This window comes from Alosa sapidissima, chromosome 24 (genome assembly GCF_018492685.1).
Source record: "Alosa sapidissima isolate fAloSap1 chromosome 24, fAloSap1.pri, whole genome shotgun sequence".
In the NCBI taxonomy this organism is placed as follows: domain Eukaryota; kingdom Metazoa; phylum Chordata; class Actinopteri; order Clupeiformes; family Clupeidae; genus Alosa; species Alosa sapidissima.
The window spans coordinates 6,834,845-6,848,764 of NC_055980.1; the positions used below are offsets into that span (position 1 = coordinate 6,834,845).

The 13,920-nt window shown below is 45.1% G+C and overlaps 1 protein-coding gene across 3 annotated transcripts in view; it reads left to right on the forward strand.

Annotated features, from left to right (window-relative positions):
* plce1 (phospholipase C, epsilon 1) overlaps positions 1 to 13,920 on the forward strand; it is a 73,962-nt gene that overhangs the window by 29,937 nt on the left and 30,105 nt on the right. For 2 of the 3 annotated variants that reach the window (XM_042082204.1, XM_042082205.1), the window contains exon 4: positions 10,195 to 10,553. In XM_042082204.1, the coding sequence (XP_041938138.1) occupies positions 10,195 to 10,553 (359 nt within the window). Of the gene's footprint in view, positions 1 to 4,868; positions 5,058 to 10,194; positions 10,554 to 13,920 lie in introns of those variants that run through there. The other variant, XM_042082206.1, reaches the window with a different exon arrangement.

A 13,920-nucleotide genomic window follows, 5' to 3' on the forward strand; every position in this document is an offset into this window, starting at 1 on the left:
GACTGAAGTCCTGATTGAATAAAAAGCAAAACTGGATTCACGTTATGGTTATGGTAGTAAATGGCTAAATCAAGAGAACAAGACACCAAATAAATGAATTAATGAATGAATGAATAAATTGTGACCGTGACTAAACTATGTAAAGCATGATGCATTAATATATTTAATAATTTATGACATAATATTACTATTTAGTTGTTTACTATTCAATTGAACAGAAAATTAAAACTGTTAAGTGATGAGCTACACAACTCTTGATCTTTAAAGTAAAATAGAAATCAATCAAAGGAGGTGTTTGCAAGTACATCTTTCTTAAGATGGGCATGCACTGGAATAATAAGGCAGAGGCTCTTCAGGTCAGGGAGACCCTGTGAAAACCTCATCCATATGAAGAGATTTTACATGGTCAATTTGAGGATGCTGCAAAGCTTTTGATGCCATGGCTTACACACACACACACACACACACAGAGAGAGAGAGAGAGAGAGAGAGATGTAGATCTTGAGTGTCTCAGAAGTGCTTCTCATCTCTATCCATGTCAAAGGACTTCATTAACCTCTGTGAGAGAGCCGAGGGTCGGTCGAGGACGTACTCTGCCACACACACACACACACACACACACACACACACACACACACAGAGAGAGAGAGAGAGAGAGAGAATGGAGACTCGGCCTCACAAGGTATACTCAGCGGGGACGGCAGGAAATGAAGTCATCAAATGGGAACTCTCTTTAATGCCGTTATGCCGTCTGCATTAGGAGCGAGTATCCGGTCTACCTCAGTTGATTCCATTATCTGCTGTCACTGGGGTTGAAAAATGGTACGGTTTTAGAGGAGGGTTTGAACTGTTCTTTCATTCAATACGGGCAATTGATGTACCTCTCACTAGTGCCATGTCCCATGATTAATAGGAGTCTGAAGCAGCTGGTCCATGTCAGGCTCTGTGAAATACTGTGTTAGAGTCGCATTTGTTTCCGTCAAGTTTTGACTGAGGAGTTGAAATTACCGTCGGCTGATCAGTCAGAGGGGTGAATTGGTTTAGTAATTCAGTAGAATTCCAGATAATAGAGTAATAACAGGAACAGAGGATCAACATTGTTCTATTGAAGAGAATAGCCACCTGTGAAGCATCCTGTCCTAAGACTATTTCAATTCTTATTTGCACTATATAAATAAGTACCATTGTTGGCATTTGGCCTTTCAAAATCAGTCCAAATCCTTTTTTTAAGACAGTTCAGAAGAGTATTGATAATAGAAGCACTGGCGATTGAGGAAGTTAGGTGTTGTTGATGTAGATGTAATGTCTTAGGCTTATGTTTTGATGCCCTTCTAGACGATATTGTCAATGGGATGTCTCTGGACGGTGAACTCTCATCACATGATAACCTCTCATGAGACTAGCAACTTGAAACCTCTGTTTTTGTTTGCATAAATGCTGCTTATGAGGAGATATTGTTTTGTTTTTCTAACCTAGTTGAACACCCCTCAGAAAGATGTTTTTTTATGTTCCAGAAGTTTGCAGTGATGGCAGGTGGAGGTGTGTGTGTGTGCGTGTGTGCGTGTGTGCGTGTGTGCGTGTGCGCGTGTGCGCGTCGCGCGCGTGCGTCAGATCTGGCTCTTCTCAACATTGCCCCGTTTGGCTTGGCTTGGTTCACTGTTAAAGCCTCTGATGGGCATTGCGGGCAGCCGTGGCCTACTGGTTAGCACTTGCCGGTTCGAACCCCGACCATTAGGCACGGCTGAAGTGCCCTTGAGCAAGGCACCTAACCCTTCACTGCTCCCCGAGCGCCGCTGTTGATGCAGGCAGCTCACTGCGCCGGGATTAGTGTGTGCTTCACCTCACTGTGTGTACACTGTGTGCTGTGTGTGTTTCACTAATTCACGGATTGGGATAAATGCAGAGACCAAATTTCCCTCACGGGATCAGAAGAGTATATATACTTATTTGCTGTGTTTTTGATAAATGGAGGGTCTGTAAGAGCGTAAGTCAAAGTTGGGTCAAGGATTGCAGACGCAGTTTAGCTTAGCATGCGGAGAATGAACATAAAAAGATCCCCACACCCCCCACCCCAACCCTAAAAATAATCTCAAGCATGCTGCCCTGCTCTCAGATTTTGCATGTACAGTATGTGTTTGTGTTTGTGTGTATGTTTTATGTGTGAATGTACGTGTGGCGCTGCCTTGCATGAGTCAGACGACAGTGTTTACCATCTCTCTGTGGCCCTCCAAGTCCGTACTGAAATATTGGGCGACAGCTCCATTCTGCCGCCAGAAGGAAAGAACAGGTGCGTATGGAACAGAGAGGTGAGGCCAACAGGGTCGAAGGCACAGGACATGTTCCATCAGAAACAAACAGACACACACACACACACACACACACACACAAACTTTACGAAGAAAGAAAGAAAAAAGAAAGAAAGAAAAGAACTTCCTTGGTCGAGAGAATGAATGAATGAATTAATTAATGAATGACAGATAGGCTACTAGGTAGAAAGGAATGAAAACATGTTGGGAAAAGGGAAAGATGGAATGGAAGGATCACTTAATGTTGCTTCTGATACCAACACACAGACCACTCAGTTCAGTGTTGGGTCAGATTACTTTGAAATGTAATCCATTACAGAGCACAGACTACACACCAATTTTTGTGATCAGTAGTGTAATCCATTTATTATAATAATTGTTATAATTGGATTGCAAAAATAATGGAACATAATTTGAATACTTTTGGATTACTTTTGGATAAAAAACTCAAAAATGAAATACATTGAATAAAAAAGACAGGGCTTACAGATAGCAAGCGGCACTTGCTGCACTTGCTGCAAGGTTATGCTGGGTCGAGCGAATGGCCCAAAGATTTGTGTTGTGGTGCTATTTCTGCTACTTTATAATACACATGTAGCCCCCACTTCCCCTTTTCAATACAAATTGCGTGTTCATATCTAAACCTCACTCCTGACCTGGGTCATGGCACCAATGCCTTGTGCTGATTTGCACGGCTCAGCCCTGTACTTGCTCGGACTCGAACCCACAAACAGCAGCATCTTGGATTCGGGAGTCAAGCGTGCTAACAATCGAGCTAAAAGCCCGATCTGCTGGCTTTCTTTTCTTACTAGCACAACTCTTAAGGTGTTGGGAAGAAAGTTCACACAGTATACACACACTATACACAGATATGTCCCAGCTAGCTACAGGTACTCAACAGGAATAGGCCTATGAGCAAACATTGGGGGGTGTCCTCATTTTGTCCAATTTGTCCTCACTTTATAGATAACTTGTCCTCCTTTTCAGTCTGGAGTCTGGTTGGTGGTCACGCTAGTTCTGCTACATTATAGCACACACGTATGTAGCCTTATACTTCCCCTTTTAAACACAAATTATGACCATCAACTGGTCTTGTATTTCTGCACAGAACCACTCGCATGAAGTGGAAAAAATAGGCATCCATTTTATTCTCTAACTGGGTTGCAGTTGGGTGTACTAAAAGGCAATAACCCCTTAAATTATGACTTCTGGCAAGTTTTGTGCAAATAAATGACAGATTGAGACTTATAATATAACCATCAACACATTTAAGGCATCTTGCTGTGAAAAAATATGGCAATTACAAAGCATGATTATCACATATAGCGTGACCCATGTTATTTGAATGAGGGGCCCCATTTAGATATCAGGGTGAATAATATAACTTATGTTATATGATTGAGGGGCCCTATTAAGACATATCACATAACATAACCTATGTTATTTGACTGAGGGCCTCTAATCCGATATCAGGGCTGGAGAACATAGTAGTGACTTCACGAAGAGGTTTGAGCTTCAGGGATCCCTGAACACTTGGGCCCCTGGGCCTGGGTCTATTAGGCCTGTTCAGTAATCCATCCCTGCTCATAAATTTGCCTGTTTAGAAATTTTTAACCGTTTTGGAATTCCTGGTGAGTGATATTCCATATATAGTCTCGGATTGGACGTGATACATCTGTTATTTTGGATGAGATGTGCCAAGGTTCATTTCCTGGCAGCAGACGCTCTCCATGTCAGTGGACATAGGGACACAAACCCCACATAAGCACCACCGATAGTTTCCTGTGGGCTCAGATGCATCTCTCTCTCGATCATCTATTTCTCCTCCATAGTCAGGCTCTGTGGGGGGGTACTAAATCTCCCACTGCTCTTACTGACTCATAGGCATACTCATAGCATAGGCAATTGGATGCCTGCCCTCATTAGTGGGTCTATCCCATTCGTCCATATCCATTTTGTTGAGGCAGTAGGCTAACTGTGAGGCAATGACAGCCGCTATCCCAGATAGAACATATTGGGAACATACGGGAAACACTGCGCACCTTACTAGTGCAGTAAGTCAGTTTGAGTACTAATGTCTGCTTACTGGATAAATCTAAATGTATAAAAATGAGACCTTGAGATGTACCCTGACTGGATGACTGGAGCTCTTTTGTAGCCATCTATGTGGATAGGACAGGAATCATATGAGGCAATCTGAGCTTCAGTGTTACTCTTTTTACTGTGTGTGTGTGTGTGTGTGTGTGTGTGTGTGTGTGTCCTCTATGGGCAGGACGGGCTCGTGAGGATCGCAAGCCTCACTTCCTACTGCTGGAGCTTTGAGTTGGAACTTGGCTCTGCTCTGTCCTGTAACTGTCATGTCCCATGGAACCCAATACTGGTGTGTGTGCGTGTGTGTGTGCGTGTGTGTGTGCGTGTGCGTGTGTGTGCGCACGAGTCTCAGGGGGTGATGGAACCGCGGGAGCATGGAAGGGCATGTGTGCACTGTGTGTGCAGTGTATGTGTGTGTGAGTGTGTGCGCACGCCCGTGTGTGTGTGTGTATGTAAGAGAGAGCGAGTGAGAGGCGCTCAGATGCAGCTGCTCAGAGTGAAATGAGTGTGCGTCTCAGCAGTGTGGTGTAAACTGTCGAGCCACCGGCAGCAACAGTGCTGCTCTCAGACCATAGAACACACACACACACACACACACACACACACACACACACACACTAATCATGAAGCATTCAAACCGAACCGACTACAGGCTCCTCAGTAAGTACTGTGATTTTTCTTTTGTTTTTATTCGTACCTCTGGTTTGCCATCGATGTCGTGTGTGTGTGTGTCACTGTCAATGGACTTGACACCTGACAACCATCAATCTGATCAGCTGTTTTGTGTTTGTGTGCACGTGTGCGGGTTGGTGTTTACTTTACCGCTAGCGACAATCGTTCCCCCTTCCAAAGCTGCACTGTAGTTGAGTTTTGACCACTGCCTGTTCACATGGCTGGTTTGGCATGGGTGGCTGTTTTATTTTTAAGTGCTAGTCTACTACAGCTGCTCCGGGGCGCTGCTCTGTGATGTTGAATGGAGGAGGCTGAAGGGGCTAAAGATTAGGTAAACAGGTGCTCTCGTGCCAAGGATAGAACTGGGCTAAATCCAAACTCTCTTCCGCCAGTTACTAGGCTAAGCTGGCAACTTTCAGATGCTAACCTCCTGTAATGTTATTGAAACCAGTGACCATTTCTGTGAAGTAAAATAATATTTATACAATAACCTACTCTGTTCTTGTATTAAAGTGTTATTAGAATATTTGTACTAATGCACTGTATTATTGTATTTTTGATTTGGACAAGGTTATGCCTTAGGCACCAGCTGAGTTGTTAGGCTAGTACTGAAATAAAGACACAGATGCTCAGTATAGAACTTGTCTAGTTAGAGGGGTTTTCACTGTGTTTATGGAGGACTTCTAGAGAGGTGTTTAAATGAATGCTGTGGTGACTAGATCTGGAGTCACCACCTTTGCATATGTTTTACAATACATTTTCTTGTTGCTACCATGGCATGTAAATCCATAAAGTGTTTGTTGTTAGACAGGTGCATGTGTCTGCGGATTTGTGTGTGTGTGTCTGTGTGTCTGTGTCTGTGTCTGTGTCTGTGTGTGTGTGTACGTGTGTGTGTGTGTGTGTGTACGTGTGTGTGTGTGTGTGTGTGTGTGTGTGTACGTGTGTGTGTGTGTGTGTGATTTGCTACAGTTCATTCTCAAGGTCAATCTACACACCATAAATAGTGGCTTGAATGGTGGCAGGTGTCCAGTGTCAACAGCATTCTCTCTTCTTTCCTCTTTCTTTCAAAAGACCTATTTCCTGCTCTCTTCCTTTCTTCTCCACCTCTTCTCTTCTCCACCTCTTCTCTTCTCCTCCTCTTCTCTTCTCCTCCTCTTCTCTTCTCCACCTCTTCTCTTCTCCTCCTCTTCTCTTCTCTTCTCCTCCTCTTCTCTTCTCCACCTCTTCTCTTCTCCACCTCTTCTCTTCTCCTTCTCTTCTCTTCTCCTCCTCTTCTCTTCTCCTCCTCTTCTCTTCTCCACCTCTTCTCTTCTCCTCGTCTTCTCTTCTCCTCCTCTTCTCTTCTCTTCTCCTCCTCTTCTCTTCTCCTCCTCTTCTCTTCTCTTCTCCTCCTCTTCTCTTCTCCTCCTCTTCTCTTCTCCTCTTCTCTTCTCCACCTCTTCTCTTCTCCTCCTCTTCTCTTCTCCTCCTCTTCTCTTCTCTTCTCCTCCTCTTCTCTTCTCCACCTCTTCTCTTCTCTTCTCCTCCTCTTCTCTTCTCCACCTCTTCTGTTCTCCACCTCTTCTCTTCTCCTCTCCCCCGCTCTCCCTCTGACAGTAATCATAAACACAACCTCTAGTCGGAATTACCAGACACTTTATAGCGTCCTTGATGGCTAGTTCTCAGCCTAGCCATGTCAATGGTGATGAGGTTACACAGCATGGACCTAAGCTCTCTACTTGAGCACGGTAATGAATAGGCTTGTTGTGATATGGCATCGTTGCTTCTGTGTTAATAGCAAAGCCGTGAATGTAGCTGTGGAGCTGGATACACCTCAGGAGGCAATGTCAAGAGTGGGACTGTGAAAAGAGACAGTCAGATGCTCACTGAGTTACAGATGAGATGAGATAGTGAGTGAGATGAGGTCTCATCTACAGATGAGATGAGAGTCAGTGGTAAGGAAGGAGACAAGCAAATTACTCTAGAAGTGTGTGTGTGTAATGAAAAGTTGGCCTCATTACTTGATTGACCAGTCATAGTTGGATTAGATAAACCTAATACAGAAAAGGTAGATTGTAATTTAATAGGTGGGTAATGGATAATGCAATAGATACATTTAAATGAGTTGTAGCCCTCTGAGGCACTTTGGCAGGTGTGTGTGTGTGTGTGTGTGTGTGTGTGTGTGTGTGTGTGTGTGTGTGTGTGTGTGTGTGTGTGCAGGTGCACCCATAGGTAAATGTATGTAGCCGTGGCTACTCTTAGGAGGCATGTCAGGAAGTGCACTCGAGTGGTGAGTCTGAGAACAGGATCTGCACTGAGATGGCCACTCACACACACACACACACACTCACATTCACATGGACAGCCGTGTGTGTCCCTAGACAGGGGCATACACGGTGAGACGGACATGCACACTCACACACGCACACACACACACACACACACACACACTCCCAAGGCGTCCTGAGTGGACATGCATAAACATTAGGCTCCTCACCATGGAAAGATGGCAAACAATCACATGCTTATTAATAAGGTGGAATTCATTTGGCTTCAATCACCGGGCCCCATGTGTGTGTTAGTGTTTGTGTGTGTGTGTGTGTGTGTGTGAGACTCACATCTAATTATGAGTGTCTTTGTGGGTCTGGGTCTGCACAGAGGTGGATTAATCTGTCAGAGTGATGTCTCTAAAATGCTTGTGTGTGTGTGTGTGTGTGTGTGTGTGTGTGTGTGTGTGTGTTATTGGATGTCCCAGCCCACTGTTTGTCATGCAGAGCAAGGCCCTCCTGAGAGGGAGTCTGTGGTGGGATGTGGTGGGCCCAGCCTCTTTGTGATCCTGGAGATCCGTATTGTCTTAGACAGAAGAGCTTTGATTATGCAAGTGCCCACAGAACCCTTCAGTTATGCAGTAACATGGTGGAAATGGCCACCCCACCTACACAACTGCCTTGACCCCTGGTATAGCCCAGCATGTTATATTCTTTGAAAGGATGCGCATTTTCAGGACTGTAGATTTTGTATACTGTATGTTGTATAGAAGCTTCTTTTGCTTCTGAAATTCAGTCAAGTATATATTTACACACTAATTTATAGTCATGCAACATTAAGTATTCTTAATAGCAACAGCCACTGATTGATATATATATATATATATATCATGTATCAAGATATATATATATACAGTGTATATATATATATATACTGACAAAATGTAGCCTACTTCATCTTTTAAGGGTGATTGTAGGGAAGTTGGAAAACCTGTAGCTTTTATCAAAATACAAAAACATTTGTGGTAGTGGCTGTGAACTGTTTCTGCTGGTTAATTCTGTTTTTCTTTTGGGCTGTTACTCTTCACCCTAGGGCTTGATTCTATTAGGTTCTAAGAAGTTCTTGTTCTCGCTACTGCTGCTGCTGCTGATGTGCTTGTGTGACCCAGGTGGAGTGTGTTCTCTGCTTCACTGCAGAGGTGCAAGCTGAGTTTGTGATGATGTGGATAATGTGTGTGTGTGTGTGTGTGTGTGTCTAGTGTGCATATTGTGCGTGCGTGCTGAGCTGAGTTTGTGGTGATCCTCTCCAGAGAGGCGTTAAAGGCTGCTGAAATTGATGATGTCCCCGCACTGCTCTGTTCCTGCTCTATGACACAAACATACTGTTCTGGCTCTGTGTGTGTGTGTGTGTGTGTGTGTGTGTGTGTGTGTGTGTGTGTGTTTGGGAGGGTAATCTGCCGTTACCAGGAGGACATACTTCTTCTCGCCTTGTTTTAGTAGAAATGAGATCCTCTATTAATTATCTTATAGTATTTGAAATTCTCGTGAAAACAAAATGATCTGATTTGGTCTTAATATGGTTTTTGCCTGTCTATGTGTAAGCAGGGATATTTGAATGTCCTAATATGCACTGGAATAAGGCTATCTCTATTAGGTTATTATGAACACACACGGAATCATGCAAGGTTATGAAAGCACATGGGCTGCTTTAGCAAATGACCACTGCTCTGCAGTGTTAATCTGTGGAGATGGACATTCATAATACTTCTAGCATTTGTGGAGAGAGAGGACACACTGAAAATATAAGAAAGAGTTCTATTGCTTTCCTGATACATTTTCTATTTACTGACTCAGGCTTACATTACTGTAGCCATACCCCTAACTGTAAAACTCTGTCATATATTCAGATCAAAAATAGTTAATATTCACACCTCTACTTAGTATGAGTAAGGACGTGGGAGGCATTTCTTTCCTGTAAAACGGTGGGCTTGTCTTGTCTATGCCTTACAGGTTTGTTGTTTACAGAGCCTTAAATGCTTCATCCCATGCCAGCCATACCAGACATACTGTGCATTGCATGAGTACCTCTCTACGGCTCCATCTGCGCTACTCTCTCTTACTGGACTTCAGGCCCTGGAGTCTGTCATAGACTCCATTAGACTCACACTGGGTGATGATGAAACCCCTCTGTGATGTAAACAAGGCCAGATCAGAGCCATATGCCCACATTTCCCTCAGGATTAATACCGTTTCTATACATCCCTCCCTCCCTCCATCCATCCATCCATCCCTCCATCCCTGAATAGACTCTGGGAGTGTGGGTAGTCAGTCTGACTGAGCTCAGTGGAGCTGAGTGATTTCTCCAGCAGCTCTTTCAGACTAGGGGCTGCCTCTTGATAGCCGTCCCTGTGCATATCTTGTGGTTAGCTCTAAATTGGTTTACAGAATATCGGTTTCTAATGTCTCATTACCTCTGTCTGCATGTCTGTATGTCTGTCTGAATGGATCTTGTCATCCATCCATCTAAGTTCACCGCTCTCTCTCAGAGAACCAGCTTCAAAAGGTGCATAGGAGTAGTTTGGAATGACACTGATCTATTTAGTATCTGTGTTCTATTCTTCTTTCAAAAGCCCACCTTTCCCTCCTTTCTTTGTCTTTTGTTTCTCTCATCTGTCTATCAATCTCGTCTTCATTTTCTCTCCTTCCCTCTGACAAGTTATGTCCCTCCGTCTGTATCTGCATGGGCTGTACCATGGGGTTTTAACATGTGCGCTATGTTATGTAAAAGCTCACCTTTTCCTCCTCTCTCTCTCTCTCTCTCTCTCTCTCTCTCTCTCTCTGTCTCTCTGTCTCTCTCTCTCTCTCTCTCCCCCCCCCAGAGCGCCAGCTGTGTGCGGGCGTGGCCCAGAGTGTGGGCTCGCTGTTGCCCGGCGGTGTGGGGGGTGTGGTCGGCGTGGCGGCGGGCATCAGCAAGGAGCTGGCGGAGCTGCGCCACCTGGTGCCCTTCCCCGAGGAGGTGGCCATTGCACTGACCGAGCAGGAGCGGCGCCTGTACCGCCGCGTCTTCCCGCTCGACTACCTGTGCCTGCTCACGCGCCAGCTGGGCAGTCCCGAGTGCCTGCCGCGGCATCCGCATCTCAGGGCCTCGCTCTCGGCACCCGCCATGCCCGCCACGGAGAGCAGTGGAGAGGGGCAGCAGAGGAGCGCCCTGGAGGACCTGGTCACACGCTTCAATGAGGTAGGGAGGAGAGTGAGAGAGAGTGAGAGAGAGTGAGAGAGAGTGAGAGAGAGAGAGTGAGAGAGAGAGAGAGAGAGTGAGAGTGAGTGAGTGAGTGATTTTTGTTTGTTTCAGGGGTCAAACTAGGGCCAAGTTTATATTGGATAGATGGATCAGTCTTCTTGAATGAGTGATTGAGTGACATTATTTGTGTGTGTACTGTATGTGTGCCTGTAGATGGGATTAGATGCTAGCATGATGTAGTGCTGCACTTAGTGGCTGTGTCTGAAATGGAAGGCAGCTCCCAACTGTCTTCAACTGTCTAACGAGTCACTTGCCGTAGCAGGCATCAAGATAAGTCTATGAATTTGGTTTCGGACGGCCTACTATGATAGCAACACAGAATGCTGACAGTTGACTTTAATCAGCGGGAGTTGAAGCAGAGACGTTCTAATATATAAAGAATCTTTGGTTGAAGGCAGCACGAAGGATACATGTATGCTGCCTCGGGGGTGCAGTTTCCTACCCGAAACTAGAAAGTTGCTAGGTCGGTAATCGTCTACAGAGGGCCGCTCAGACAATAGCAGAAGTGCCATTCGTCATGTTATGAGGTTATATGCCATCAAAATGATTTGGGAAACGTTATGTTAAGGTCAAGGTTAAGGGTGCCTTTATCAGAATCAGCTTTTTTGGCCAGGTTTGCGTAAACAAGGAATTTGACTCGGTTAATCTTTGCTCTCAAAGTACAACACTCACTTAACAACATTAAACATGCGATACTTTCTATGATTGGAAAGGAAAATTGCATAATGTAAGATAACGTCCATCATCTCATATGACTTAAGGCTTGAACACATTGTCTGCGTTGCGTCGGCGGAACGGCTCTGTTGCGTCACAGTGCCTCTGCCATATCCGCGTCTCAGGCACTGCTCCATTTATCCACACAGCAACTATATGCCCATCATGTTAAGCTAATACAGCTAGACATGTAACTACTGTCAGAAATGTATTATAAAGGGCCACAGAGGACCTCATTTAAATGAGGTGATAAAGTTTGATTACCTTGTAGAAGTGCTGATATCAGCTGCCATGATAATGTGCTGGAAATATTAGGTGATGTCACACAGTCAAGACAACCACGTCATTGTGTGTCGTTTGTGTCACATAGGGCCGCTTTTTCTGAATATTAATTTTAAGCCAGAGAATAAAAAAGAACTTCAGTGAAGATCTCCACTGAAAGAGAGCTTTAAGTCTAGGACTAGGCTTCATCCATGTCCAGGACACAGGCCTATAATGTGTTGCTCATACTGAAGGGTTTATAATTCTTACTGTAATTCCAGAACTTTCCCGTCCCCATCTTGCTTTAGGAGTGATACGCTGGAGAACAGTCTCCACCATTAACCAATGTGAAGAAGTGATAACCATGATCCTAGTATGTGCTCTCGTGACGTTGCATGTCTGAATAGCTCCTTACTGTGCTGTGTGTCATTCAGCTTTCTGGAATTTTCCTTCATGTTTACGGTAGCTGTCAGAAAATCTATTCCTTCTGGAAGAAATTTGAACTTGGCTCCCATGTCAGTTTCAGCAGTTTTAGCTAAGAGCTAACACACACGACATTGGTATATGTTGGTGGGCGTGTGTGTTTATGGGGCGTGTATGTGATTGAGGGTTCAGTAATGTGACAGGCGATTCATGGTTGGCGTGCACCAATGCACCTGTCATTTACAGATGTGCCGTTTCATTCACAGTTTTCTCTCTCTCTCTCTCTCTCTCTCTCTCTCTCACTCTCTCACACACTCTCTCTCTCTATCTCTCTGCCGGCTTTCAGGGTGGTCATGTTGGCTGAATCATGCTTAATGTCTTCCAGCAGCCTTATTAGCAGTATTGAGTGTTAGTGGGGATACATCTGCACAGGCCAGTGTTCTGGAAATGGTTTCCGGAAACTTTGACCAGCTAAACAGCACGCATGCTGAACTCATCGGTTGGCTTAGGACGCTAGTAGGAGTATCCTCTAAGAGTTGTGATGAAGGCCACTCAGCTGAACTGTTAGCATGTTTGTTTGGCACGACCATAATGAATAGGTCAAACTGAGGTCAGCCTACTTTATCGTGAAGAGCTGTGTGTGGGCTACCTTCTTACCTTCAGGTATTTACGGTTAGAATCATAATTATGTAGTTTTGGTGTAACCCCGCAAACAAAGACTGTGAAGGCACCTCGTTTCAGAGAATCAGTTATTAGCATACTCTCTCTCTCTACCTGTTCTGTTTCCATTCCTGCGCTGTATCCTATTGGAGAAGATCTGATAACCGACCCCAGTTCACTGTGGCCATGCTTCAGAGGGTCTGTGTGACCCCTAATAGAACTGAACTGTAGATGAACTCTGAACTAATATTGGGTCATAATTAATACCATTTCCCACCCTTGAGTTTCATTAAAGTTTCAGTTTCGTTAACAGATTCTTTGGACTCTGAGGTTGTGAAGTGATTGATTTAGTGGGTTTTCTGAGCTGGGCTTAATCACATATTGAACTGTGCCAGCTCCTCTCTCCTCTCTCCTCTGTGCTGATCAGCTCCTGGTCCGGTAAACATGAGTGAGATGCCTGTCCCATCAGCCTCTCGGCCTCATTTAGTCTAATCAGAGAGGATTAACCTAGCTGTTCTCTCAGCTCTCAAGTGAGGCACACACATCAGGAGGACAAGACACACACACACGCACACGCACACGCACGCACACACACACACACACACACACTTGCGCACACACACACACACACTTGCGCACACGCACACGCACACGCGCACACACACACGCACACGCACACGCACACGCACACGCACACACGCACACGCACACGCACACGCACACACACACACACACACAGAAACTTGCACAGACACACTTACACACATGCACACTTGCACACAGACACGCACACACACACACACTTGCACAGACACACTTACACACAGACACACACACACACAGACACAAGCACACTTGCACACAGACACACATACACATACATACTGTATACATGCACACGCACAGGCACAGGCACACACACACACACAGTGAGGGGAGGCAAGCACACAGTATCAGTCTGGGAAATTGGCTGTTTAATCTCACAGGCCTGTTGTGAACAGAACCAGGCTTAGAGCTGCAGAGCCTCTCGCTCAGTGGAAAGGGACGCTTAGGCACCTCACTAATACACCTCCAAAACCCCCATCCACGACCCCCCAAAACACTCTCCAGTCCCCCTTTACTCTCTCACACACACACACACACACACACACACACACACACACACACACACACACACACACACACACACACACACACACCACCTCCTTCCGTGTGTCATTAGTGTGGCTCGCGCTGGTGAAACACA